Source organism: Suncus etruscus, chromosome 1 (genome assembly GCF_024139225.1).
Source record: "Suncus etruscus isolate mSunEtr1 chromosome 1, mSunEtr1.pri.cur, whole genome shotgun sequence".
NCBI classification, from domain to species: domain Eukaryota; kingdom Metazoa; phylum Chordata; class Mammalia; order Eulipotyphla; family Soricidae; genus Suncus; species Suncus etruscus.
The window spans coordinates 173,785,421-173,812,969 of NC_064848.1; the positions used below are offsets into that span (position 1 = coordinate 173,785,421).

The following is a 27,549-nucleotide window of genomic DNA, read 5'->3' on the forward strand; positions in this document are numbered from 1 at the left end:
GCCAGGAGTCACCCCTGAGCGCTGCCGGGTGTGACCCAAAAACAAACAAAAAAAAAGTTTCTTAAAGTTTTCAAAGTTTATTTAGAATCTTTTGTGAGCAAGCAGGGGCCAATTTACTTTCCTAAAGAGGAAAATCAAGTTAGGGAAATATAGGGCAGCGCCTTTTGCAGTTAGAATAAATAAATACCTGACATCTGTCATTAACACTTTTAAGCATCTAAACAACTGAATTCAGAATTGAATTATTTCAAGGCTAAAATTAATGATCATTTGCTCAGAGGCAATGACTTAGTGTGACAAAACAATCTTAAAACTTCAGGCAAGAACCATATAAGATATTTTTTTCTCATACGTTTCTCCTGAGAGGGAAAAAAAGCAACAACTATATTAAATAGAGAATAAGTACTAAGACAGCCAAGGCGAAAACCAACTTTGCATTAGGGGAAAGAAAAAAAAAGATTCTAAATTTAGTAGCCTCCATTACAGCACGGAAAGCCCTCACACTACCATTCACAAGTTCTCTGTTCAAGCAAATTATTTTTGGCAAGCTAAATCACAGCTGTCAACAGTTTTTTTTTCCCAATCCCCAAATTACATAAAGTATTTTTTTAATGTAGACATTTTCAACTGGGGTAGGGGGGAGAAAAAGTAAGTCATAAGTACCGTGTATTATTATAAATGCTCTTGGAAAGGAGGCAGGGCTGTGGTCACACGGAAAGGGGGTTACTAAAAAAAAAAAAAAAAAAAAAGGCAAACCAACCAACCCTGGAGAAGATGCAGCAGAGCGAGAGCCCCCCTGCTCCCTAAATAAAACTCCTGATGCTGGGAACAGCAGCAGCAAGCAGCGCTTACTCCGGACAGAAGTTTTCAGCTGTCATTTCTAACAGCTGAGCGCTTTGCTAGGAGAGAAGCGACGGGCCGAGAGGAGAGAGACAGGGTTGGGAGTGGGAGATCTGCAGACAGAAAATTCTTAAGTCTTGCAACGCCAAGGCTTGCATTGCAACGCGCTTTCACCTGCAATGACCGGACGGACGGACGGAGACGGACGGACACCCAACGGGCGCGGTCCCCTCAGCCCCCCATGCGATCCAACATGCACCCCGAAACTCTCAAGTCCAGCAGCTCTAGGAATTGAACCACGGGCCCCTTTCTCGTTCCCTGCACCAACTCCATGGGGCTGCCTGCAGGGGAAGATCCTGAACCTGCCAACCCCGCAGAGGACTCACCACACCTTAGGGGCCCAGATCCCCAGGATCGGGGCCCTGCACGGAGGCCTCCCTCAGCTCCTCCAGCACCTCCCCGGGTCTCCAGCTTTCAGACCCACCGGGCTGCCTGGCCTGTCACCTCGGGGCCTCCACCCCAACCCCACCCCGGGACCCCGGGCCTCACCCCCTCCTCCAACTCCTCCTCAGAGCCCGCGTCCTCCGGCTGGTCCAGGTCTATGTCGAACACTCCTGCCATGTCCTCAGCTTCCCGGTCTCGGAAGTCTGGCGCTGGGTAAAAGCCGTCCCGCCTCCGTCGTCGCCTCATGGGCCCGGACCCGCCGCAGACACCACCACCGCGGCCGCCATCATCGGCTGCTTAGGCGGAGTGCGTCTGCGCCTAGGGCCTAGACAGGCGCTTCCAGTTCGCTACGGAGCATGCGTACTGAAGCTCTGTGAAGCCCAACTGTGGGCACCGCTCATGCGTAGAACTATCGTCGGCCGTGTCATGTCCGGGCAGACATGCGCAGAACCACACTCGAAGTCGCGCTTCGTATTCGGAGCATGCGCGTTAGCGTCTAAAGCGGCTCAGCAACAGGGAGCATGCGTGCTGGGGCTCAAGTGGCTTAACTGAACATGCGTAGTGAACCTATCTGGAAAGCCAGCTCTAACACTTGGTTTGTGGGACATGCGCATTCGTTCTCCGTAGGATGGTTTAAAAAAAAAAAAAAAAATGAGGGGTGCTTTTGATAGTGAGCATGCGTAGAATGAGAGGGTTGGCTAGCTGGAGTTGGAACAGGTTTGAAACGGCTGGTCCGGGGGCTTCTGTGAGTGAGGGTGAAGAGTTGGAACTCCTGCTTTTAACTCTTGGTGGTGGGGCACGTGGGTTTGGGTTTTGTTATTTTCTAGTTCAGAGGTCTTTCGAAAAAAGTACAGTCTTTATGAACCTGCTTTCTTCTCTGTAACATGAGAATAATGATATCTAATTTGCAATCATGATATCAGTTTGCATAGTTGTTTGAAACATGCAAGCAGAGAATCTTGCAAGTTTTACACGCTCTTTGCATAGATCTAGTGGGAGGTAGTTATTAAAAGTTGTCTTTAATGTTTTAAAAATAGTGAAAAGTTGCTCTACTATTTCATCTTGGTTTGTTTTTGTTTTTGTTTTTTTCTCAGCTTCCTCTCTCTTGTCGAACACTCTTGTAAGCACTCTCACAGTTATGGGGCTAGAAAGGTGATTGGTGGGGCCAGACCGAGAGAACAACTAGTGGGTTCCACCCTCCGCATCCCATCTGGTCCCCCAAGCACGGCCAGGAGTGATCCTTGATCACAAAGCCAGGAGTAACCTCTGACCGTAGCTGGGTGCAGTCCCAACATAAACAAAACAAAAAAATGTAAACAGAAGAACAAAAGAAGGTGAAGAAAGCAAGTCATTATTTAGAAAAGAAAATTAATATCATTTAAGTGTGCATTTTTTAACTGATTTGTACGTTGTTGAACTGTACTAATGCTTTCAATTAACATTTGTTTTGAAATTTTTTAAGTTTTTTTTTTTTAAGTGTTTTTAGGCCACACCTGGCAGTACTGAGAGCTTATTCCTGGCTCTGTGCTCAGGAATCACGCATATTGCTGGAGTAGAGTGGTGCATATGTGGTACTGAAGATTGAATCTGGGTACTTGACTTGACTAAGTGCAAGGCTACCCTACCCCTAATGTGTTTTCTCTCTCTGTCTTTCTCTCTCACTCAAAATATTCATATTTTCAGTTTGTTTAAAATGTATACTTAGTAAGAGAATAACTACAAATGAAAATTAGGAAACAATTGATCATCGCGTAAAATGCATTTGAGAAAAGCAAATCCTAAATCCCCACACTATAGAGAAAAAATTATGTTTAATTGGTGTATACATTAATAAGTGAAATGTTTTTCTTTGTTAATATAGTTCTTCTAATCTCTATTTTTCTATTACACGTTGACTGGCTCACTTATTTTATCTTTTTTTTTTTTTTTTTAGTGGTTGGCCTAGCATGTCAATTGTAACAGTACAACTTGGTCAATGTGGAAATCAGATTGGTTTTGAAGTGTTTGATGCTTTATTTAAAGACTCACACTACTCTGAGGGACTCTGCTCTAGAAAAGAGAATGAGGCATATCAAGTATCTTGCAAGGAAAAATTCTTCTGTGAAGAGGAAAATGGAGGTATGTAGTCCCTGACATGCAACCTCTTCAAGGTCAAGCCCTGATGTTCAGACATTCTTCCTTGTTTTTCTAAGACGATCCTTTCTGTATTAATGACCTTTACCTCTCCAGTGGCTTCTTCCCATTAGCACGTGAGGGTTTAGATATTGTCAATCTAAAACCAGACAAACAAAACTTACCTCTTGACTATAGCTTTCTTTCTTTCTTTCTTTCTTTCTTTCTTTCTTTCTTTCTTTCTTTCTTTCTTTCTTTCTTTCTTTCTTTCTTTCTTTCTTTCTTTTCTTTCTTTCTTTCTTCCTTTTCTTCTCCTTCCCTTTCTTTCCTTCTTTCCTTCTTCTTTTTCTTTCTTTCTTTCTTTCTTTCTTACCTCTTGACTATAGCTTTTTTCTTTCTTTCTTTTTTTTTTTTTTTTGGTTTTTGGGCACACCCGGTAAAGCTCAGGGGTTACTCCTGGCTATGCGCTCAGAAGTTGCTCCTGGCTTGGGGGACATATGGGACACCGGTGGGATCGAACCGAGGTCCGTCCAAGGATAGCGCAGGCAAGGCAGGCACCTTACCTTTAGCGCCACCGCAGGCCCTTTCCTTTCTTTCTTCTCTTTCTTTCTTTCTTTCTTCTTCTTTCTTTTCTTTCTATTCTTTCTTTCTTTCTTTTCTTTCTCTTCTTTCTTTCTTTCTTTCTTCTTTCTTTCTTTCTTTCCTACTCTTCTCTCCTTTTTTCTTTCTTTCTCTTTCTTTCTCTCTCTTTCTCTCTTTCTCTCTTTCTTTCTTCCTTCCTTTCTTTCTTTCTTTTTCTTTCTTTCTTTCTTACCTCTTGACTATAGCTTTCTTCTTTCTTTCTTTCTCTTTCTTTCTTTCTTTCTTTCTTTCTCTCTCTTTCTTTCTTTTTCTCTTTCTTTCTCTATCTTTCTTTCTTTCTCTCTTTTTCTTTCTTTCTTTCTTTCTTTCTTTCTTTCTTTCTTTCTTTCTTTCTTTCTTTTCATTCTTTCTTTCCTGCTGAACTGTAACCAAAGCTTTAGTTCTATCATTTCCGTATTTTTTTTCCTTTGGCTTTGGGGCCATATTTGGCAGTATTCTAAGGTTACTACTGGATCTACACTCAGGATACTCCTGATAGTATGTGAAAATTTTTATGGGCTGCTGAGGATTGAACCTGCACTGGCCAAGTTTAAAGCAAATTTGGCCCTAACCTCTATACAATTGTTCCAGTCTCCTTTATTATTTCTTTGTTTTGTTTTGTTTTGTTTTGAACCACACCTGGCAGCTCTCAGAGATTGCTCTTGACTGCTCAAGGGTCACTTCTTGTGGTGCTCAGGGTATCATAGAGAGGAGAGAGCTGGGTATCAAACCTGGTCAGCTACGTGCGAGGCAAGAGCCCTGCCTGCTGTACTATCTCTCTACCGTGCTAGCTCTGTTATCTCATAATTCTTACCTCTTTCCTTTTTTGTTTTTGTTTTTTCTTTAGTTTGTTTCTGGGCCATATCTAGAAGTGTTAAGGGTTTCCCCTGGCTCTGGCTCTATGCTCAGGGATCACTCCTGGCAGGCTTGGTGACCATATTGGGTGCTAGGAATCTAACCTGGAAACCTGCATTAGCTGCATGCAAGGCAAAAACACCCTGCTTGCAGTGAGTTAAACCACTGGGCTCATGGTTTTACTCAAAATTCCCTTAAATTCTCTATTAAATGTAATTATAAAACACCCTCTTTGAAACCCTTCCTTCATCTCTGAATTTTTCTCTGTAGTGACCGCATCTCAGACTTTTCTCTGTTCTCATTGATCCTGGACTAATTTTCATTTACCTCATAATTACCTCTCTCTTTTATTTTTGTTTTTTTGTTTTGTTTTGTTTTGTTTTGGGGCCATACCTGGTGATGCTCAAGGGTTACTCCTGGCTATGCTCTCAGAAATTGCTCCTGGCTTGGGGGACCATATGGTATGCCCAGGATTGAACCGTGGTCCAACCTAAGCTAGCTCATGCAAGGCAGATGCCTTACACTTTGCGCCACCTCTCTGGCTCCAATTATCTCTCTTTTTGTACTGGTGACTCTCAAATATGTCACCTTGCTCTTTCCAATCTAATTAGCAGATATTTCTACTTGCATCTCCCATGTGCACCTCAGGTTCAGTATCTGTAGTCTAAGAACATTCATTTATTTTTTTTTCTTTCTTTAAAGTTTGGGCTTTTGAGGCCAGAAAGATGATTTCGGGGCTAAGCACATGTTTTATATACAGGAGACCCTTGTTTGGTTGTCTTTTTTTTTTTTTTGGTTTTTGGGCCACACCCGGGAATGCTCAGGGGTTACTCCTGGCTATGTGCTCAGAAGTTGCTCCTGGCAGGCACGGGGGACCATATGGGACACCGGGGGATCGAACCGCGGTCCGTCCAAGGTTAGCGCAGGCAAGGCAGGCACCTTACCTTTAGCGCCACCGCCCGGCCCCTGGTTAAGTCTTGATACCACATGCTCCCCGGATTGCTGCCAGAAGTGACTCCTAAGCACTGCTGGATATAGCCCCAAAACCAAAAAAAGTGAAAACAAGTAACTAAAAAAACTTGGGCCCTTCTAGCTCATCCAGTGGTCCTCAAACTATGGCCCGCAGGCCACATAGTGTATTTGTATCTGTTTTGTTTCTTCATTGCAAAATAAGATATATGCAGTGTGTATAAGAATTCGTTCATAAGTTTTGTTTTTACTATAGTCAGACCCTCCAATGGTCTGAGGGACAGTGAACTGGCCCCCCGTTTAAAAAGTTTGAGGACCCCATCAAATATCAATATTATTTAATCTTCTACACATCTCCTGAAACTGTTTTTTTCTTTTTCATCCTATCAGTACCTTAGTTCGGTCTTGTCTTCTCTTACCCATATTGTTTCAAAACACTTGGAGTTTTCCAGCCTATCACTTCTGACCTCTATACTGCTTTGTTAGAAAAGCCCTCTGGAGAGGGGAGGGAGGGTGGGGAAAAATAAGAAAGAAAGAAAGAAAGAAAGAAAGAAAGAAAGAAAGAAAGAAAGAAAGAAAGAAAGAAAGAAAGAAAGAAAGAAAGAAAGAGAGAGAGAGGAGAGGAGAGAGAGAGAGAGGAGAGAGAGGGAGGGAGGGAGGGAGGGGAGGGAGGGGGAGGGGAAGGATGGAGGGAGGGAGGGAGGGGAGGGAGGGAGGGGAGTGAGGGAGGGAAGGAGGGAGGGGAAGGGAGGAGGGGAAGGAGGGAGGGAGGAAAGAAAGAAAGAAAGAAAGAGAAAGAAAGAAAAGAAAGAAAGAAAGAAAGAAAGAAAAAAGAAAGAAAGAAAGAAAGAAAGAAAGAAAGAAAGAGAAAGAAAGAAAGAAAGAAAGAAAGAAAGAAAGAAAGAAAGGAGGGAAGAAAGGAGGGAAGGAGGGAGGGAGGAAAGAAAGAAAGAAAGAAAGAAAGAAAGAAAGAAAGAAAGAAAGAAAGAAAGAAAGAAAGAAAGAAAGAAAGGAGGGAGGGAGGGAGGGAGGGAGGGAGGGAGGGAGGGAGGGAGGGAAGGAAGTAAGGAAGGAAGGAAGGAAGGAAGGAAGGAAGGAAGGAAGGAAGGAAGGAAGGAAGGAAGGAAAGAAAAAAGAAAAGCCCTCTACCCTGGACTGTAAAGTGAGCTGAGTGCAGCTTTTCTTGCTGGAGGCTCAGATTTGATCCTCAGCACCATATGTCCCCTGAGCATTTCTGGGAATCTCAAGCACAGCAAGGAGTAACCTTCCAGTCTGCCAGCTGTGGTTGGTCCTCAAATCTTCCTGCCTTCCTTCCACAAATAAAAAGATGTCTGAGGAACAGAGTGATAGCGTAGCAGTCGACCCGGGACAGATCTGGATTCAATTCCTGGTATCCTGTATGATTCCCCCAAACCTGCCAGGAGTGATTTCTGAGCTTAGAGCCAGGAGTAACCCCAGAGCGCCACTGAGTGTGGCCCAAAAAAACAAAACAAAAGACGTCTGACTCTTCCTCTGATTTTCCAGTGGTAAAGAAAGATAACATTTCAATATTTATTATTTGTTTGGTTTTTTGTTTGTTTTGTTTTGGGGCCACACCCATTGATGCTCAGGGGGTTATTCCTGGCTATGCGCTCAGAAATCACTCCTGGCTTGGGGGGAACATATGGGATGCCTGGGAATCAAACTGTGGTCTGTCTGTCCTAGGCTAACACATGCAAGGCCTTACCGCCTTCCAGCTCCAAATTTTCAATATTTAGCCTTGTACACAAGAACTTCAGTATCTGAGCTCTGGCTGCCTTTCAACCCCATTTATCTCTTCTTCCCTCCTTAATAGACCTGAGGTTATTGTTTCCGTGACATTTGTTTGGCTTTTATGTTTTTTGGTTTTTTGTTTTGTTTTCGGGTCACACCCGGCAGTGCTCAGGGGTTAATCCTGGCTTTACTCTCAGAAATCGCTCCTGGCAGGCTCGGGGGAACCATATGGGGTGCCGGGATTCAAACCAATGACCTTCTGCATGAAAGGCAAACGCCTTATCTCCATCCTATCTCTCCGGCCCCTGGCTTTTATATTTTTTATTTGTCCTTATTGTCTTGGTTTGGGGTTCTCACCCAGTAGTGGTCAGGGCTTATTCCAGGCTCTGTACTCAGGGATCACTCTTTGTTTTTTGTTGTGTTTTTTTGGTTTTTGGTTTTGGGTCACACTCAAGGGCACTCTGCACTCAAATCACTCCTGGCAGGCTCAAGGAACCATATAGGATGCCAGGAATTGAACCCAGTCCATCCCATCCCGGATTGGCCACCTGCAAGACAAACGCCTTACTGCTGTGCTATTGCTCTGGCTCCTCCAACCCTTTTTTGGTTTATTTTGTTTGTTTGTTTTTTCCAACCATTTTTTTTTTTATCTAACACCTTTGGATATTTTTTAGGCTACACTTGACAGTGTTTATTTGGTTTTGGTTTTGGTTTTCATTTTTGGGTCCACACCTGGCAGCACTTAGGGGTTACTCCTGGCTCTGCCCTCAGAAATTGTTCCAGGCAGGCTCAAGGGACCATATGGGATGCCAAGAATCAAACCCAGATCCATCCCATCCTGGGTTGGTCGCATGCAAGGCAAACACCTACCACTGAGCTATCACTCTGGCCCCTACACTTGACAGTGTTTAGGGATTACTCCTGGCTCTGCACTCAGAAGTCATTTCTAGTGGTGCTTGAGGGACCAGGATGCTGGGGGTCAAACCAGGTCAACCGCATGCTAGGCAAATGCCCCACATCTTTTCTATACTCCAGCCTCTGGCTGAATTTGTTATTATTGTTGTTGTTGTTTTGTTTATTTTTGGACCACATCAGGCTCAGGACTTACTCCTGGCTCTGCATTCAGAGATCACTCCTGGCAGGATGGGGACCATAGAGAGAGAACCTGGTTCAGCCATGCGCAAGAAAAATTCTGTACTATCTCTCTGGCCTCTAGATTTTGTCTTGTTTTATTTTGTTTGTTTTTGTTTTTATGGATTCTCTTGATTTTTAAATATCTGTTCTGATTTAACCCAAATAATATACATGAAATATTTCTTTGTTAATATTCTTTTTTTCCTCCTCCTCTAAGTTCCAGTTGCTCGAGCTGTACTTATTGACATGGAACCAAAAGTTATCAATCAAATACTCTCAAAGGCTGCCCACTCTGGCAGATGGAAATATGGTCAGCAAGCATGCTTATGTCAAAAACAAGGTTCTGGAAACAACTGGGCATATGGGTAAGAATAAGTTCTCATGGTCTTCATTTTAAATATAGCTGCACAATCAATGGTTTTTGTTTTTTGGTTTTTGGTTTTTTTTTTTTGGTTTTTGGTTTTTGGGCCACACCCGGCGGTGCTCAGGGGTTACTCCTGGCTGTCTGCTCAGAAATAACTCCTGGCAGGCACGGGGGACCATATGGGATGCCGGGATTCGAACCAACCACCTTTGGTCCTGGATCGGCTGCTTGCAAGGCAAATGCTGCTGTGCTATCTCTTCGGCTCCAATCAATGGTATTTTTACAACCTGTTACAACAAGCACAAAATCTTCAAATTGTTGGGGGTGGAGATAATATAGAAGATGTGGGCTTGCTTGTCTTGTATGTGGATGACCAGGTTTGATCCCCAGCATCCCATATGGTTCCTGAGAACCATCAGGAGTAATTCCTGAGTGCAGTCAGAAATTATGCAGGAGCATTGCTATGTGTAGCCCCCTATCCTAACCATTAAAAAAAAGTTAAAACATGGGGCCGGTGAGGTGGCACTAGAGGTAAGGTGTCTGCCTTGGAAGCGCTAGCCAAGAAAGGACCGCGGTTCGATCCCCCGGCGTCCCATATGGTCCCCCAAGCCAGGGGCAATTTCTGAGTGCTTAGCCAGGAGTAACCCCTGAGCATTAAAAGGGTGTGGCCCGAAAAAACAAAACAAAACAATCTCTCCTCCCCCCTTTTTTTATTCACTTCTTTAATTAAAGACATGCCCTGTAGAGGGCTGGAGAAATAGTACAAAATTGATAAACCCAAGGTCATTCTTTGGTACTCCATATGGTCCCTTAAGCGTATCAGAAGTGATCTCTGAGCAGAATCAAGAATAAACCTGAGTACAGCTGAGGGGGGGAGGGAGGGAGGGAGGGAGGGAGGGAGAGAGAGAGAGAGAGAGAGAGAGAGAGAGAGAGAGAGAGAGAGAGAGAGAGAGAGAGAGAGAGAGAAGGTAGCCCTGAGCACAGTTTCCCAAAATAAAATAAAAAGCCTTCACTATCCTGTATGTTGATATATGCTTTACATTGCTGTTCAAATTGAAATGGATTTTTTTTTTCATTTTATAGTTACTCTGTTCATGGACCCAGACATGAAGAATCTATAATGAACCTAATCCAGAAGGAAGTGGAGAAATGTGACTCTTTGAGTGGCTTTTTCATTATAATGAGTATGGCTGGGGGTACAGGATCGGGGCTAGGAGCCTTCATTACACAGAATTTGCAAGACCAGTACTCAAACTCTTTGAAAATGAATCAGATTATATGGCCTTATGGAACTGGTGAGGTATAAACTTATTTGAAATATTCATATTTGGGGGCCGGAGAGATAGCATGGAGGTAGGGAGTTTGCCTTGAATGCAGAAGGACGGTGGTTTGAATCCCGGCATCCCATATGGTCTCCCAAGCCTACCAGGAGCAATTTCTGAGCCAGGAGTAACCCCTGAGCACTGCCAGCTGTGCCCCCACCCAAAAAAAATAAATAAGTCCAAGCAAGGACTGGAGTAACAGTACAGCAGATAAGGCATCATCTGCCTTGCATGTGGCTCATGCAGGTTCAGTCCTTGAGCAACAAAGCCAGTAGTAACCCCTGAGTATTGCTGAGTGTGGCCCCAAAACTAAAACAGAAAAGATTCCCACCAACAAACATATCCCAAAGACAGCAAACAAGTAACTCTTCTCAGAAAACCATTGGTAGGGGCCAGAGATAGCACAGAGATAGGGCATTTGCCTTGCATGCCACAGACCCAGGGAGAGAACTGGTTCAATTCCCTGCATCGCATATGGTCCCCCAGCTTGCCAGGGGCAATTTTTTTGTTTGTTTGTTTTTTTGTTTTTTTGGGTCACACCCGGCAATGCTCAGGGGTTATTCCTGGCTCTACACTCAGAATCACCCCCGGCAGGCTCCGGGGACCATATGGGATGCCAGGATTTGAACCAGCGACCTTCCGCATGTAAGGCAAACGCCTTACCACTGTGCTATCTCTCCAGCCCCGCCAGGGGCAATTTCTAAGTGCAGAGACAGGAGTGACTTCTGAGCACCACTGGGTGTGGACCAAAAACCAATAAATCAATCAAGTTTAAGAAAAAGAAAACCATTTCTAGCTTTGCTTCTCTGATTTTATGGAAAGCAGGGTCTTTGGCTTCATATTGGGGACTTGGGGGTGCCATTGCCACCCTATAAAGACTTTTCACTTCTTTTGTTTGAGGGGAAATTTATATTTAAGCCAATTTTTCATCTATAGCACAGTAAGAGAAATAATAAAGTATAAGTGAGGGGTCCCCTGAGCCTGCCGGGAGCAATTTCTGAGCATAGAGCCAGGAGTAACCCCTGAACGCTGCCGAGTGTGACCCCCAAAAAAAATGTAGAAGTGAGTGGGGCAGAGAGATAGTACAAAGATTAAAGTGCTCACCTTGCTGACTGGGTCCAATTCAAGGCACCACATTTAGTTCCCTAAGCATATAGCCCAGTGTAAATCCTTAGAATAGCTGTGCTCCCTCAAAAAAAAAAAAAAAAAAGTGAAAGTAAAACAAGTCATTATAGAAAATGATATAGAAAGGTGTAGTAGTATTCATTATTTATCAAGCCCTTAAATAAGTGTTTTACTTGGGCCAGAGTGATAGCATAGCAGTAGGGTGTTTGCCTTGCATGCTGCCTAATGGGAAGGACCCATGTTTGATCCCCAGCATCCCATATGGTTCCCCGAGCCTGCCAAGAATAATCCCTGAGCGATGCCAGGTGTGGCCCAAAATCAAAAACCAAAGAAGATAAGAGTTTTACTTGTATATCAGTCCTTACTACTCTGAGAGGCTAATATAATTTGGGGGTAGGGGCAGTATGAGGTATGAGCCTCACCCTGGTAGTGCTCAGAGGCTACTGCTCCTGGCTCTGTGCTCAGTGTCATAGCAGGAAATGCTCAGAAGTCATTCTTGGAAGTACTCAGAGTCATTCCTGGGTGTGCTCAGGAACTATATGCAGTGCCAAAGATTGAACCAAGTGGGGCCAGAGAGATAGCACAACAGTAGGGCATCTGCCTTGCACGCAGCCAACCCAGGATGTACCTGGGTTTAATTTCCAGCATCCCATATGGTCCCCTGAGCCTGCCAGGAACAATTTCTGAGTGCAGAGCTAGGAGTAACCCTTGAGTACCCTGGGTGTGGCCCCAGAAAAAACAACAAAAAGAACCAAAGGTTGAACCAGGGTTAGCTGCGTGCAGCGTAGTAGACAATACAATCTCTCTGCCCCATAATTCTCTTGTTTTTGTTTTGGACCACACATTGTGGTGGTCAAAGCTTACTTCTGGCTTTGTGCTCACCTCTGGCCATGCTCTGGAAACCATATAAGGGAGCCAGGAATCAAACCCAGGTCAGCCTCATGCAAGACACAAGTACCATACCTGCTGTACTATCTCTTTGCACCCCTGCCATAATTTTTATATAATTTTATAAATGAGGTAACTGAGGTATAGAGATTTAAATCATTAAGATTATATCTGGGGGCCGGGCGGTGGCGCTAAAGGTAAGGTGCCTGCCTTGCCTGCGCTAGCCTTGGACGGACCGCGGTTCGATCCCCTGGTGTCCCATATGGTCCCCCAAGCCAGGAGCAACTTCTGAGCGCGTAGCCAGGAGTAACCCCTGAGCGTTACTGGGTGTGGCCCAAAAACCAAAAAAAAAAAAAAAAAAGATTATATCTGGGGCCCGGAGAGACAGCACAGAGGCGTTTGCCTTGCAAGCAGCCGATCCAGGACCAAAGGTGGTTGGTTCGAATCTTGGTGTCCCATATGGTCCCCCGTGCCTGTCAGGAGCTATTTCTTTTTTTTTTGTTTTGTTTTTGGGTCACACCTGGTGGTGCTCAGGGGTTACTCCTGGCTGTCTGCTCAGAAATAACTCCTGGCAGGCACGGGGGACCATATGGGATGCCGGGATTCGAACCAACCACCTTTGGTCCTGGATCGGCTGCTTGCAAGGCAAGCACCGCTGTGCTATCTCTCCGGGCCTCAGGAGCTATTTCTGAGCAGACAGCCAGGAGTAACCCCTGAGCACCGCCGGGTGGGACCCAAAAACCAAAAACCAAAAACCAAAAAAAAAAAGATTATATCTGGGGGTGGGTACTTGTACACATGTCTGGCTTGGGTTTGATCCCCAGTGTCTCATGTTTCCCTGAGCACTGCCAGGAGTTATTTCTTAGTGCAGAGCCAGGAGTAACCTCTGAGCATGGCTGGGTATGGCTTGCTTCCCTGCCCCCCAAAATCTGGAAAGTCATAGAGCCAGAATGTAAACCTGGACAAAATACCTTCAGAAGCTACCTTTTATTTTATTTTTTTATTTACTTATTTATTTTGCTTTTAGGGTCATATCCGGTGATGCTCAGGGGTTACTCCCGGCTATGTGCTCAGAAATTGCTCCTTGCTTGGGGGACCATATGTTATGCCAGGGGATCGAACCGTAGTCTGTCCTAGGTTAGCGTGTGCAGGGCAAAAAGCCCTACTGCTTACACCACCGTTCCAGCCCCTACCTTTTATTTTTTAAGGAGTTGTTGAGGGATGGGAGGGTTGTGCCATACTAGAGAGTGCTCAGAAGCTACTCCTAGCTCTGTGCTCACTTGGAGGACCAAGTGGTGTCAGGTATTGAACCATGTTTGTCCCATACAAGGTGAATGCCTTAACCCTTGTACCATCTCTTCCACCCCAGAAGCTATCTTTTTTGTTTTGTTTTGGGGCCACACCTGGCAGTGCTCGGGTTACTCCTGGCTCTGCACTCAAATTACTCCTGGCAGGCTCGAGGACCATATGAGATGCCGTGGATCAAAACTGGGTTGGAGAGGCCAGAGAGATAGCACAGTGGTAGTGAATTTGCCTTGCCCACAGCCATTCCAGGACAGATGGTGGTTTGAATCCTGGCATCCCATCTGGTCCCTTGTGCCTGCCAGGAGCAATTTCTCAGTGCAGAGCCAGGGGTAACCCCTGAGCACCACCAGTGTGACCAAAAGAAAGAAAACTAAAACAAAAAGAGTCCTGGGTTGGTGCGTGCAAGGTAACCACCGTTCTCATTGTGCTATCACTCTGGCCCCCAGAAGCTACCTTTTTAACCACTAATCTAGCCTGACTTTCTTACTGACTCTCTTCCTGTGCAGGTTATTGTTCAGAACTACAATTCCATTTTGACTCTTTCTCACTTGTACCGGTCTTCGGAAGCTCTTCTAGTCCATGAGAATGACACTCTTCATAAGATCTGTGCGAAATTGATGAAAATCAAGCAGATCTCTTTCAGTGATATAAATCAAGTCCTTGCACATCAGCTGGGAAGTGTGTTCCAGCCTACATATTCTTCAGAGGGCTTGTGTAACTACCGGAGAAATCCATTAGGTGTGTACCACTCCCACCCCCACTGAAAATAGCAGCAAAATCTCTCTTCTGAAAACCTCAGAGGTATTTTTCCCTGTCCTCCCTCTGCCTAAAGATATGGAGAGGGGCCGGAGAGATAGCATGGAGGTAAGGTCTTTGACTTGCATGCAGAAGGTCAGTGGTTCAAATCCCAGCATCCCGTATGGTCCCCTGAGCCTGCCAGGAGCAATCTCTGAGCATAGAGCCAGGAATAACCTCTGAGCGCAGCTGGGTGTGATCCAATAAAACAAACAAAAAAAGATATGGAGAGATAGCATAGCAGTAGGGCCTTTCCCTTGCACACAGCCAACCCAGGAGAGACCCAGGACAGACTGTCCCATATGGTCCCGAGAGCCAGCCAGGAGCGATTTCTGAGTGCAGAGCCAAGAGTAACCTCTAAGCACCACTGGGTGTGCGCCCCTCAAAAAAAAAAACATGTTAGGTCTTCTTTAGTTGAGAAACCTTCCTGAAGCATTTCTTATCTCTGAGAAGATTTGAGAAGTTAATAAATTTCTTTTCAAAAGTGATAGATGTCGACCTGGGATGGACCTGGGTTCGATTCCCAGCATCCCATATGGCCACCCGAGCCTGCCAGGATGATTTCTGAGCACAGAGCCAGGAGTAACCCCTGAGCACTGCCGGGTGTGATCCAAAAACAAACTAACAAACAAACCAAAGAAGTGATAGATATCTACTGGCTCTGTTTTGTTTTTTTATTTTATTTTGGTTTTGAGGCCACACCTGGTGGCACTCGAGTTACTCCTGGCTCTGCAATCAGCAGTTACTCCTGACAGGCTCAAGAGACCATATGGGATGCAGGAGACTGAAGCCAGGTCTGCTGTGTGCAAGGCAAACACCCTATCTGCTGTGCTATTGCTTCAGTCTCTCTTCTTTTACTTTTGTTTGGGGCAGGGGGGATATCACATCCATTCTGCACTAAGGATTCACTTTCTAGCAGGCATATGTAATACTGGTGATCAAATCTGGTCAACTGTAAGTGTCTTACCTACTGTACTGGATCTCCAGGTTCATTTTTCTAGTAGATTTTTCTCTTAACAGATTCTAAAATACCATTTAGCCCATATAAATATATAATAGAACTAGAAATTTTTTCTAAAGTAGTAGTTACTAAACACGGAATGACAATAAAATATTTCCTCATTCTTGCTTTGTTTTTCTAAGATTTGGCTAAATAATTTGTTTACATTCCCTGTTACCCAGCTTCAGAATTTCTTTTTCTTTTTCAAAAATTGTGAGGTTATTTGGGTGGGGTTGTTTGTTTTTGTTTGTTTGTTTTGGGGACCATATCCACCAATCCTCAGTGACTACTCCTAACTCTGTTCTCAGAAATTATTCCTGGTGGACTTAAGGGACCATTAGGATGCTAGAGATCAAACCTGGGTTGGTCATATGTGCAAGGCAAGCACCCAACCCAATATACTATCATTCTGGCCCCAAAATTATGTTTGTTTTATGTCATTCTAAAATAAATGCCAAACTATAGTGGACTGTAAAGAGAGAATTCTGGGGCCAGAGCAATATAGCACAGTGAAAGGGCATTTGTTTGCATGCAGCTGACCCGAGATAGACCCGGCTTTGATTCCCTGCATCTCATATGGTTCCCCCAAGCCTGCTAGGTATGATTTCAGAGTGCAGAGCCACCAAGAGTAAACCCTGAGAGCCAGAGCGGTGGTGCAGGGTGTAAGGCGTCTGCCTTGAGTGCACTAGCCTAGAACAGACCGAAGTTCAATTCCTCGGCGTTCCATGAGGTCCCTCAAGCCAGGGGCAATTTCTGAGCATAGCCAGGAGTAACCCCTGAGCACCATTGGGATTGGGTGTGGCTTCAAAGTAAACAAACAAAAATCTAATTCTGATTTTTTTTTTTCCTTCACAGGAGATTTAATGGAGAGTTTAGTTCCGCATCCTGAATTTAAGATGCTGGGTGTTCGTAACATTCCACAAATGTCTGAGAACTTGCTGGCATATAGCTCATTTACTTGGGCTGGCCTCTTGAAGCATTTGAGACAGATGCTCATTTCTAATGCGAAAATGGAAGAAGGTAAAGGGTATTTTAAAAAGTATGCAGCCCACAAGCTAGGAAAGATGCCAGCTCTGAAGCTCTTGGTCTGAACTGGCCGGAGCTGATGGAAACCACTGGACCTTGTTCTTCAGGCCAGAGAAGCACCAGAAAAAATTATAGTCTCTGTGCTTCTTAATCACTTCAAATGTTGTTTTCTCTGCAGATTTCTGAGTGTGTTATTATTCATTCCATTTATTTTTTTGGTTTTGGTTTTCAGGCCACACCCATTTGATGCTCAGGGGTTACTCCTGGCTAAGCGCTCAGAAATTGCCCCTGGCTTGGGGGGACCATATGGGTCGCCAGGGGATCAAACCACGGTCGCAATCTTTCCTTGACTAGCGCTTGCAAGGCAGATACCTTACCTCTAGCACCACCTCGTCAACCCCTATTCATTCCTTTTTTGTTTGTTTTTTGTTTTTTGTTTCTTTTGGGGCCACACCCGTTTGATGCTCAGGGGTTACTCCTGGCTAAACACTCAGAAATCACCCCTGGCTTGGGGGGACCATATGGGATGCCGGGGGATCGAACTGCGGTCCTTCCTTGGCTAGCACTGGCAAGGCAGACACCTTACCTCTAGCGCCACCTCGCCGGCCCCTATTTATTTCATTTTTAAGATTTGGGTTTTTTTTTTTTGTTTGTTTGTTTGTTTTTTCGGACCACACCCGTTTGATACTCAGGGGTTACTCCTGGCTAAACACTCAGAAATTGCCCCTGGCTTGGGGGGACCATATGGGACGCCAGGGGATCAAACCGTGGTCCTTCCTTGGCTAGCACTGGCAAGGCAGACACCTTACCTCTAGTGCCACCTCACCGGCCCCTTTTAAGATTTGGTATTTTTGTTTGTTTTTTTTCTTTCATTCCATTTTTAATCAAAGTAATGTAATATACAAACATACTTTCCCAGAATATTCTATAAAGGGATCATGCAGTCTGTAATCTACAAAGTCTAGTTTGTTTGCCTTAGCTGAATCTCTTGAGTTCCATCTCTATTATTACATGAACATCCCTATTATTACATAGTTAGTCTTTGCACCTACCACCACTCTTTAAATACTCAGGAAAGACTATTTTATACTTTTCTCAGAATTGGGTAGTTGAAAACACTTTAGGTGAACCAGAAAAATGTTTTACACATTTAATAGAAAAAATAGCTCTGGGGCTGGAGCGATAGCACAGCGGTAGGGCGTTTGCCTTGCACATGGCTGATGCAGGACAGACCTGGGTTCAGTCCCGAGCGTCCCATATGATCCTCCAAGCCAGGAGCAATTTCTGAGCACATAGCCAGGGGTAACCCCTGATCATCACCAGATGTGGCCCAAAAATCCAAAAGAAAAGGAAAAGGGGCCGGAGAGATAGCACAGTGGTAGGGCATTTGCCTTGCATGCGGCAGACTCCGGAAGGACCTGATGGTTCAATTACCAACATCCCATATGGGCCCTTAGCCTGCCGGCGCGATTTCTGAGTGCAGAGCCAAGAGGACCCCTGAGCTCCATTGGGGTCCCAGAAACCAATCAATCAATCAATAATTTTTTTTTAAAAAAATAGCTCTTAAGGGCCTGGAGAGATAGCACAGTGGCGTTTGCCTTGCATGCAGCCGATCCAGGACCAAAGGTGGTTGGTTCAAATCCCAGTGTCCCTTATGGTCCCCCGTGCCTGCCAGGAGCTATTTCTGAGCAGATAGCCAGGAGTAACCCCTGAGCATTGCCGGGTGTGGCCCCCTCCCAAAAAAAAAAGCTCTTAAATGTCAAATGAAAGTTTATATAAAATATACAAATCACACTGCATTTATCTTTTTTGTTTTGTTTTTGGGTGACACCCGGCAGCACTCAGGGGTTACTCCTGGCTCTATGCTCAGAAATTGCCTCTCGTAGGCACAGGGGACCATCTGGGATGCCGGGATTTGAACCACCGTCCTACTGCATGAAAGGCAAACGCCTTACCTCCATACTATCTCTCCGGCCCCCATGCTGCATTTTTCTCTTGTTTAAATCATTTGTAACATCCAGGGCTGGAGAGATAGTAAAGTGGGTAGGATGTTTACCTTATACACAGCTGACTGGGGTTCAATCCCCAGCACCCCATATGGTTCCTCGAATATCACTAGAAGTAATTTCTTTTTTGTTTTTGTTTTGTTTTGTTTTGGGGCCATACCCAGTGGTACTCAGGGGTTTACTCCTGGCTCTGCACTCAGAAATCATTCCTGGCAGTCTGGGGGACCATATGGGATGCCAGGGATAGAACTGGGTCCATCCTGGGTCTGTTATGTGCAAGGCAAAAGCCCTACCACTGTGCTATTGTTCTGTCCCCCTAGAATGATTTCTAAGTGCATAGGTAGGAGTAACCCCTGAACATTACTGTTATGCTCCCCCACCCCACCCCCAAAAGTCATTTGTAATATCTGCTTTTTTCTGGTTGTAGGTATTGATTGGCAGGTCCGGCCTCCATTCTCAGGACAGTCTGCTCTCGGCAAGAAGGCGCTGAGCTCAGAGCTGCGCTTCAATACTTCCCTGGCAAATTTGGTTATCCTGCGTGGGAAAGAAGTGCACAGTGCAGATCTGGGTAAGCAGAAGCCACTGGGGCCATAAAAAGGTGAGTTTTGCTCACATACTTAGTGAAAGAAAGAAGACCCTGAATTGTTTGGTTGGTTGGTTTTGGGCCACACCTGGCAGTCATTAGGGGTTCCACCTGGCTCCACATTCAGAATCACTCCTGGGGCTGGAGAGATAGCTTGGAGGTCAGGCATTTGCCTTGCATGCAGAAGGACGGTGGTTCAAATCCCGGCATTCCCATATGGTCCCCCGAGCCTGCCAGGAGTAATTTCTGAGCGTAGAGCCGGGAGTACCCTGAGCGCTGCCGGGTGTGACCCAAAAACCAAAAATCAAAAAAGTAAAAAGAAAAAGAAAAGAAATCACTCCTGGCAGCGCTTGGCAGACCATTTGGGTTGCTGGGGAATGAACCCAGATTAGCCACTTGCAGGGCAGGCTTACTCACTGTACTATCACTCCAGCTTTGGAAACTCTGTGTTTTACAGCAAAGTGTAACCTTTATATCAGCATAAAATGAGACAAAAAAAGCTGCATGAGCGCTCTCCCCTGAGGGAGAAAAAAATTAGCTGTTTAAGCAAGATAGGGTTTAATTCTTCTAAATCTAAATACTCTGCTATCCCTGTTGGTGGCTTCCTCCCTCTGGTCTAAGACATGATTGAGCTTTAGTCACCTAATTATGCAGGAGTGAGCTTGAATGACTGGCCATTCTCTAACCCCAGACCCCACACATGCTGGCCCAGAACTCTCTCTCTGACTTCTGTCTGGGCCCCTTATCCAGGGGTTCTTGTACAGACATTTACTGTGGCATCTTTCATGCTAACAATATTAGAGAATCAAAGACCAGAGCTGTAATACAGCAGGTAGGCCAACTGGAGTTCAATCCCTAGTATCCTATATGGTTCCTCAAGCTTATTCTTTGTTTTGTTTTGTTTTGTTTTGGTTTGGTTTTTGGGCCACACCCGGCGGTGCTCAGGGATTACTCCTGGCTGTCTGCTCAGAAATGGCTCCTGGCAGGCACGGGGGACCATATGGGACACCGGGATTCGAACCAACCACCTTTGGTCCTGTATCAGCTGCTTGCAAGGCAAACGCCGCTGTGCTATCTCCGGGCCCTCCTCAAGCTTATTCTAAGAGTGTCTTTTTTTTTTTTTTTTTTTTTTTTTTTTTGGGGGGGGGGTCACACCCAGCAGCGCTCAGGGGTTACTCCTGGCTCTATGCTCAGAAATCGCTCCTGGCAGGCTCGGGGGACCATATGGGATGCTGGGATTCGAGTTGCCGTCCTTCTGCATGCAAGGCAAATGGCCTACCTCCATGCTATCTCTCCGGCTTCCTAAAAGTGATTTCTGCATACAGAACCAGGAGTATCCTGAGCACTGTCCACTGTGCTCCTCCTCCCCACAAGGCAAGTGCCCAGCCTGCTATACTATCTCTCTGCCCCCAATATAAATGATTTTTTTTAATATAAATGATTTTTAAAAAATAAAATAAAATAAAATTACCATTTTATTTACAATAAAAATATGGCAAATATGGTAAATAGGTGAAAAGACTCTGAATAGTCAGAGTTATTATTTTCTTTAGGTTTTTGGGCCACACCCAGTGACGCTCAGGGGTTACTCCTAGCTATATGCTCAGAAATCACTCCTGGCTTGGGGAACCATATTGGACATCAGGGGATCAAACAGTGGTCCGTCCTAGGTCAGCCACGTGCAAGGCAAACACCCTACCACTGCGCCATTGCTCCGGCCCTAGTCTGAGCTACTCTTATTTTTTTAGGGTGGGTGCATATTCAGCAGTACTTAGAGGGGTTTTCTGGCTTAGTGACCATAGTTAGGAGTTGATCCCTACTCTGTACCGAGGGGACCATGCAGCATCAGAGATCAAACCTGGCCTTCCTTGGAGCCAGAGTGATAGTAGGGAGAATGATAGTAGGGAGAGTGCTTGCCTCTCATGCAACTTATTTGAGTTCTAGCATCCCGTGTGGTCGCCTGTGCACCATCAGGAAAATTTTGAGTGCAGAACCAGGAGTTACCCCTGAGTATCACCTGGTGTGATATAAAAAGCCAACAACAACAGAAACAAACCTGGGCCTCCTGCATTGTGTTACAACCCTTTGAACTCTCTGTCCAGCCCTGATAAAAATTACTTTCTAGACTTGCTCTTCAGGCCCAGGTTCTCCTATAAACATGTCTCTCATTTTGCTTGTCTCTGTGTCTTTGCCTATTTCCACTTTGGAGAGACTGTGTTCTCTCTTGAACACAAAGTCCTCCCCTTCTCTCCTCTCATATCTATCTAAATAAGTTTACAAAAAAACTATCTTACTTCACTGAAAAATTACTTTTTATTAAAACTAGGAACACGGGTCTAGAGAGATAGTAGAGGAGCTAAGTCGTTTGCCTTGCTCATCATTGACCCAGTTTCAATTTCTGGCACCACATACGGTCCCCTAAACATAACCAGAAGTTACCCATAGCATAGAAACAGGAATAAGTTCTGAGCATGGCTAGTTGTGGCTCAGAAAATAAAATAAACCCCCTCCAAATTGGAGTATGGATTATATGCCTCAAGGTATTATAAAACTAACCTGTGTTTTTTTTTTTTCTGTATGTTAGGTGTTGAACACTGGCCTCACATGCAAGGCAGGTGCTATTCTGAAAGGCTACATCTCTAACCCTAAAACTATCTTAACTAGGGCAAAATAAAAGGCCAGGAGGAGAGCTGAAAGAAGTAGAATGAATAATTTGACTGTAAGAAGCCCCTGTTTATTGCCAACATCTCATGTTCCCCTAGCACATCTGAGAGGAACTCTGGAGAACTGTGCCAGGAGTAGTCCCTAAGCAGTGTTGAGTGTGACCCCAAAACTGAAAAAACAAAACAAAAAGCTCCCTTTTTGGGGGGAGAGGGCGCCATACCCAGTGGTGCTTAGATTACTCATGGCTCTGTGCTCAGAAGTTATTCCTGGCAGGTTCAGGGAACGATATGGGAATGCCAAGGATTGAACCTGGATCTGCCAACTGCAAGGCAAATGCCTTACCCTCTGTCTATCACTCCGGCACCTAAAACAAAATTTTGATATAGTCTGTATGTATGTGTGTATGTTTTGATGCCATATCAGCAATATTTGGGGTTTACTCCTTGATCTACACTCAGGAAACATCCTAGCAGGGCTCAGGGAACTGTTATGGACTCAAGAGATCAAACCCAGGGACCAAATAATAGCACAGTGGTAGTGTGTTTGCTTGCATGCTGCCAACCCAGATGGACCCGGGTTTGAGTCCTGGTATTCCATATGGTCCCCTGAGTCTGCCAAAAATATTTCTGAACACAGAGCCAGGAGAATCCCCTGAGCACAGCCAGATATGGCCCCCAAAAAAACAAACAAAAAAGAGATCAAACCCAGGTTGCCAAGTATGAGGCAAGCATCTTACTATACTAACTCTCTGCCCCCAAACAAAAAGTTTTAACAAATATAGAATAAAACAAGGACCGGGTGCAGCTCAGTGAACTATTTCCTTGCATGTATGAGGCCTTCAACAACCACAACAAAAAAGATACAAGTTGAAGCTAGAGAGAACACACGGTGGGCAGGGTACTTGCCTTGCACAAAGCTGATCCAGGTTCAATTCAGCACCACATATGGTTCCCTGGGCTCCACCAAGTGTGAGCCCTGAGTGCTCAGGAATAAGCCCTGAGCACCATCAAATATGCTCCCCCTCCAAATAAAAAACTCAAACAAAAACAAAGAAGATAAATGGAAATTCATGGTGAAAGGAATAAGGAAGTATGTTTATTGACTTCTTTCCCTAATTGGTGGTTTCTTTTTTGTTTGTTTGTTTTGTTTTGTTTTGTTTGTTTGTTTGGTTTTGGTTTTTTGGGTCACACCCGGCAGCATTCAGGGCTTACTCCTGGCTCTACGCTCAGAAATCGCTCCTGGCAGGCTCAGGGGACCATATGGGATGCCAGGATTCGAACCATTGACCTTCTGCATGCAAGGCAAATGCCTTACCTCCATGCTATCTCTCCGGCTCCTAATTGATGATTTCTGTTATAAAAATGACTTACTTTGTTTTCCTCTAGGGGGCTTTAAAGATCCAGCTCTATATACTTCCTGGTTAAAGCCTGACAATGCTTTCACTGTGTGGAAAACCCAGCGAGCCTTTAGCAAGTATGAGAAGTCCGCCACCCTAGTCAGCAACAGTCAGTTCTTAGTGAAGCCGCTTGATATGATTGTGGGCAAAGCATGGAATATGTTTGCTTCAAAGTAAGTAAAACATCAGTTAACAAGCTTTTCTAATGTAATAGATAATTAATTTTTTGGTTTTTTGTTTTGGTTTTTTGGTTTTTGGGTCACACCCGGCAACACTAAGGTTACTCCTGGCTCTATGCTCAGAAATCGCTCCTGGCAGGCTCGGGGGACCATATGGGATGCCAGGATTAGAACCACAGTCCTTCTGCATGCAAGGCAAGCACCTTACCTTCATGCTCTCTCCAGCCCCTAGATAATGTAATGTTAAACACAATGTAGGGTCTGTAACTGACTTACTTGGGCTGATCTAATGAAAATAAATATATTGGATAGCTCATAAACAGAAGAAATAACAGAAGTTTCTTTCTTTTTTTTTTTTTTTTTGGTTTTTGGGCCACACCCGGCGGTGCTCAGGGGTTACTCCTGGCTGTCTGCTCAGAAATAGCTCCTGGCAGGCACGGGGGACCATATGGGACACCGGGATTCGAACCAACCACCTTTGGTCCTGGATCGGCTGCTTGCAAGGCAAACACCACTGTGCTATCTCTCCGGGCCCAGAAGTTTCTTTCTTTTGGGGTGGGGACACACCCATTGATGCTCAGGGCTTACTCCTGGCTATTCGCTCAGAAATTGCTCCTGACTTGGGGGACCATATGGGATACCAGGGGATCAAACCGCAGTCCGTCCTAGCCATGTGCAAGGCAAACACCCTACTGCTTGTACCACCGCTCTGGCTTCAGTAGTTTATTTCTTAGGCACCTGGAAACTGAGGAGCTGGATTGATAGTAAAGCACGTAGAGCACTTGGCCTGGCATACAACTGACCAGGGTTCGATCCCCAGCATCCCATATGGTTCCCTGGGCATCACCAGTAGTAATCCCTGAGTGCAGAGCCAGGAGCTACCCCTGAGCATTACCAGGAGTGGCCCCAAACCAAACAAAAATCTAGGGGGCCAGATCAATAACATGGTGGGTAGGGCATTTGCCTTGTAAGTAGTTGACTCGGGTTCAGTCCCCATCATCCCATATGGTTCCCTGAGCCTGCCAGGAGTAACTTCTGAGTGCAGAACCAGGAGTAACCCCTGAGTGCCTCTGGCTATGACCTAAAACCCAAACAAAAACAAAAACATCTGGAGGCTGAGAGGTCCAAGATCAAAGTGTTCGCAGAGCTAGAGAGAGTCCAAAGCTATTAAGGCACCTTCCCTTGCATATCACTGATACTGGTTTACATCGTGTATGGTCCCCCAAGTATCGCCCATGGTCACTCCTGAGCACAGAGTCCTTGTAGTCTCGCCCCAAAACAAACCAAAAAAGATGATGGTAAATTTGAGGTCTAGTAAGGCTATATCTTGCTTCACTGATGGTAGTTTCACTGTACCCTCAAATGGTCAAGGGGGAAAGGAGGCCCCATGGGCATCTGAGAAAGGAACTGAACCCTTTCATGAGTCTGGGACCTCCACCTGGGTGACCCAATATCCTTCATGAGGCAGTATCTCCTAGCAACTTTCTTTTTGAAGTTGAGATTCATTAGCATGAATTTCAAAGAATTGAGATATCCAGTCCTGTTAAGGAAAGTTCAAGGAATGGAGATTGCAGCTCTAGGTGGGTAGAAAAAAAAAAGGAATTTATTTGCACAGACCAAGAATTCAAGCAACTCTGCCAACTCTGTCCCCAAACAAAGGGTCCATTCCATTTTTATGTTTTCAAACACAGAAACAAGCAAGCAGGCAGGCTCACAAAGCTAAATTGCAGGGTTTTGCACTGACTGTTTTTGCTTCAGTTTCTGTGTTCCTGTGATTCAGACTTTTCTTTTTTTCTTTTTTATTTTTTTGGGGGGCTTTTTGGGTCACATTCGGTAGCACTCAGGTTACTACTGGCTTTATGCTCAGAAATCGCTCCAGGCAGGCTCAGGGGGATACCGGGATCCCATCCTTCTGCTTGAAAGGCAAACGCCTTACCTCCATGCTATCTCTCTGGCTTCTTATTTTAATTTTTTTAATTTTATTTATTTTTTGTTTTTGCTTTTGGGTAATCAGGGGTTACTTCTGGCTCTGCACTCAGAAATTAACTCTTGTCTTTCCCCTGATTCAGTCCTTTCTTATGGACAGAATTCTTCACCAATTCCTTCACTTCCCCTTATACCCATAAACCTCTGCCAGTTTCCCTCCTATTCCCAGATTTTCATTTAATTTTTATCACAGTCAAGCATGGCTACCACTTTGTGGTAACACTTTAAACATGTCATTTTAGGACATATCTTTATCTGGGCATGTGTTGAGGATTAAATGAGGAAAATATTATAAACACCTAGTACAAGGGATAGGAACTAGTATAGCAGGTTTTGGGTTTTTTGGGTTTTTGCTTTTGTTTTTGGGTCACACCCTACGGCACTCAGGGGTTACTCCTCGCAGGTGTGGGGGACCATATGGGATGCCAGGATTTGAACCAATGTCCGTCCTGGATCGGCTGCATGCAAGGCAAATACCCTAACGTTGTGCTATCTCTCCGGCCCCTAGTAGAGCAGTTATTATATATGTCTTACATGACCTGACCTGGATTAGATTTCCTGCACCACATGGTTTCCAAAGCACCATCTGGTATAGCCCTGGCAGAGTCATCCAGGTCTCCCCAACACTGCAGAACCTAAACAGTGTATTATCCTTGGGCTCTTCTTAAAACCATTAGTCTGATTGATTGAGAATTGCAGGTGGGCCCTCAAACCTCATGAACACTGCTTGGGAGGTTCTCAAAATAAAAAAATATATACATTTGGGGCCAAAGAGATAGCATGGAGATAGGATGTTTGCCTTGCAAGCAGAAGGAGGGTGGTTTGAATCCCGGCATCCCATATGGTCGGTCCCCTGAGCCTGCCATGAGCAATTTCTGAGCATAGAGCCAGGAGGAACCCCTGAGCGCTGATGGGTATTACCCAAAAACATATATATATATATATATATATATATATATATAAAATAGTGCTTATAGTGCCTGACTAGTGAAGACTCATTGTTACTCTGTGTTTGTTTGTTGGGGTGAGAGGAAAGACTGGAGACATGGTGCCAGACAAATATGATCCCAAAACAAACAAACAAAAGGCAAGAAACTTAATGGACACTTTCTATATAATGGGGAAGTTTGGATCACATTAATTCTCAGGACAATTTCTGGCTCTGCTATCTTTATTTTGTTTGTTTGGAGGCCATACCCAGTGGTGCTCAGGGCTTACTACTGGCTCTGTGTTTTTGTTTTTGAGGTTGTTTTTTTCTTTTGGTTTTGGTTTTGGGGCTACACCAAGCTGTTCTCTCAAAAATCGTTTGGGTGGCCATATGGGGTGCCAGGGATTGAACCCAGGTTTGTCCCAAATCAGCTGCATGTAAGGCAAATGCCCTACTGCTGTGCTATCGCTCTGGCACATGAGGTCCTGTGTTTTTATTTATTTTTTTGAGCCATACCCACAAGTACTTCTGGCTCTGCACTCAGAAATTGCTCCTATCAGCCCAAGGAACCATATGAGATGCCAAGCATTGAAACCAGGTTAACTGTTTGCAACTCAGATGCCTTCCCTGCTGTACAGTGGCTGAGGCCAATTGGCTCTGCTGTTGTTCTGACCCCACTGATAAACGTTGTTTTTTGTTTTTGTTTTGTTTTGTTTTTGGGTCACACCCGGCAGTGCTCAAGGTTACGCCTGGCTCCACGCTCAGAAATTGCTCCTAGCAAGCTCAAGGACCATATGGATTGCCAGGATTCGAACCAATGACCTTCTGCATGAAAGGCAAACGCCTTACCTCCATGCTATTTCTCCGGCCCCAAATGTTTCTTTAATTTATCTTTATCTAAGCACCATGATTACAATCACGTTTGTACTTGGGTTTTAGTTATATGACAAATGTTTTGAGGGTTTGTTAATGTTTGACATAAACATTGATGTATATATAAAAATTTTAAGAGATTCTACCATCTCCAAAATGTCCATGAATTAGGAAAGCTCTATTTATTGTTCAAGTATTATTTATTTGCATGAAATGCTTTGTTTAATGTTTTCTTCCTTTTTTTTTTTAGGGCCTACATTCATCAGTACACAAAATTTGGAATCGAAGAAGAAGACTTTCTGGACAGTTTCACATTGTTAGAACAGGTTGTTTCCAGTTACTGCAACCTGTAAATTTGAACAAAGGGCGAAGAGCTCCTAAA

The 27,549-nt window shown here is 44.7% G+C and overlaps 2 protein-coding genes across 2 annotated transcripts in view; one reads left to right on the forward strand and one right to left on the reverse strand.

The window, feature by feature from the left end:
* RPS6KB1 (ribosomal protein S6 kinase B1) overlaps positions 1 to 1,576 on the reverse strand; it is a 49,130-nt gene extending 47,554 nt beyond the window's left edge. Inside the window, exon 1 of the mRNA XM_049771776.1 lies at positions 1,390 to 1,576. Coding sequence (XP_049627733.1) covers positions 1,390 to 1,530 — 141 coding nt within the window. The 5' untranslated portion in view covers positions 1,531 to 1,576. The remainder of the gene's footprint in view (positions 1 to 1,389) is intronic.
* Positions 1,577 to 3,223: 1,647 nt separating this feature from the next.
* TUBD1 (tubulin delta 1) lies at positions 3,224 to 27,549 on the forward strand. Its single transcript, XM_049772061.1, has 8 exons — positions 3,224 to 3,402; positions 8,945 to 9,092; positions 10,175 to 10,391; positions 14,238 to 14,469; positions 16,382 to 16,546; positions 18,986 to 19,126; positions 23,191 to 23,374; positions 27,418 to 27,549. Exons 1-8 carry the CDS (start codon positions 3,231 to 3,233, stop codon positions 27,518 to 27,520), a joined length of 1,362 nt encoding a protein of 453 aa, XP_049628018.1. The 5' UTR covers positions 3,224 to 3,230; the 3' UTR covers positions 27,521 to 27,549.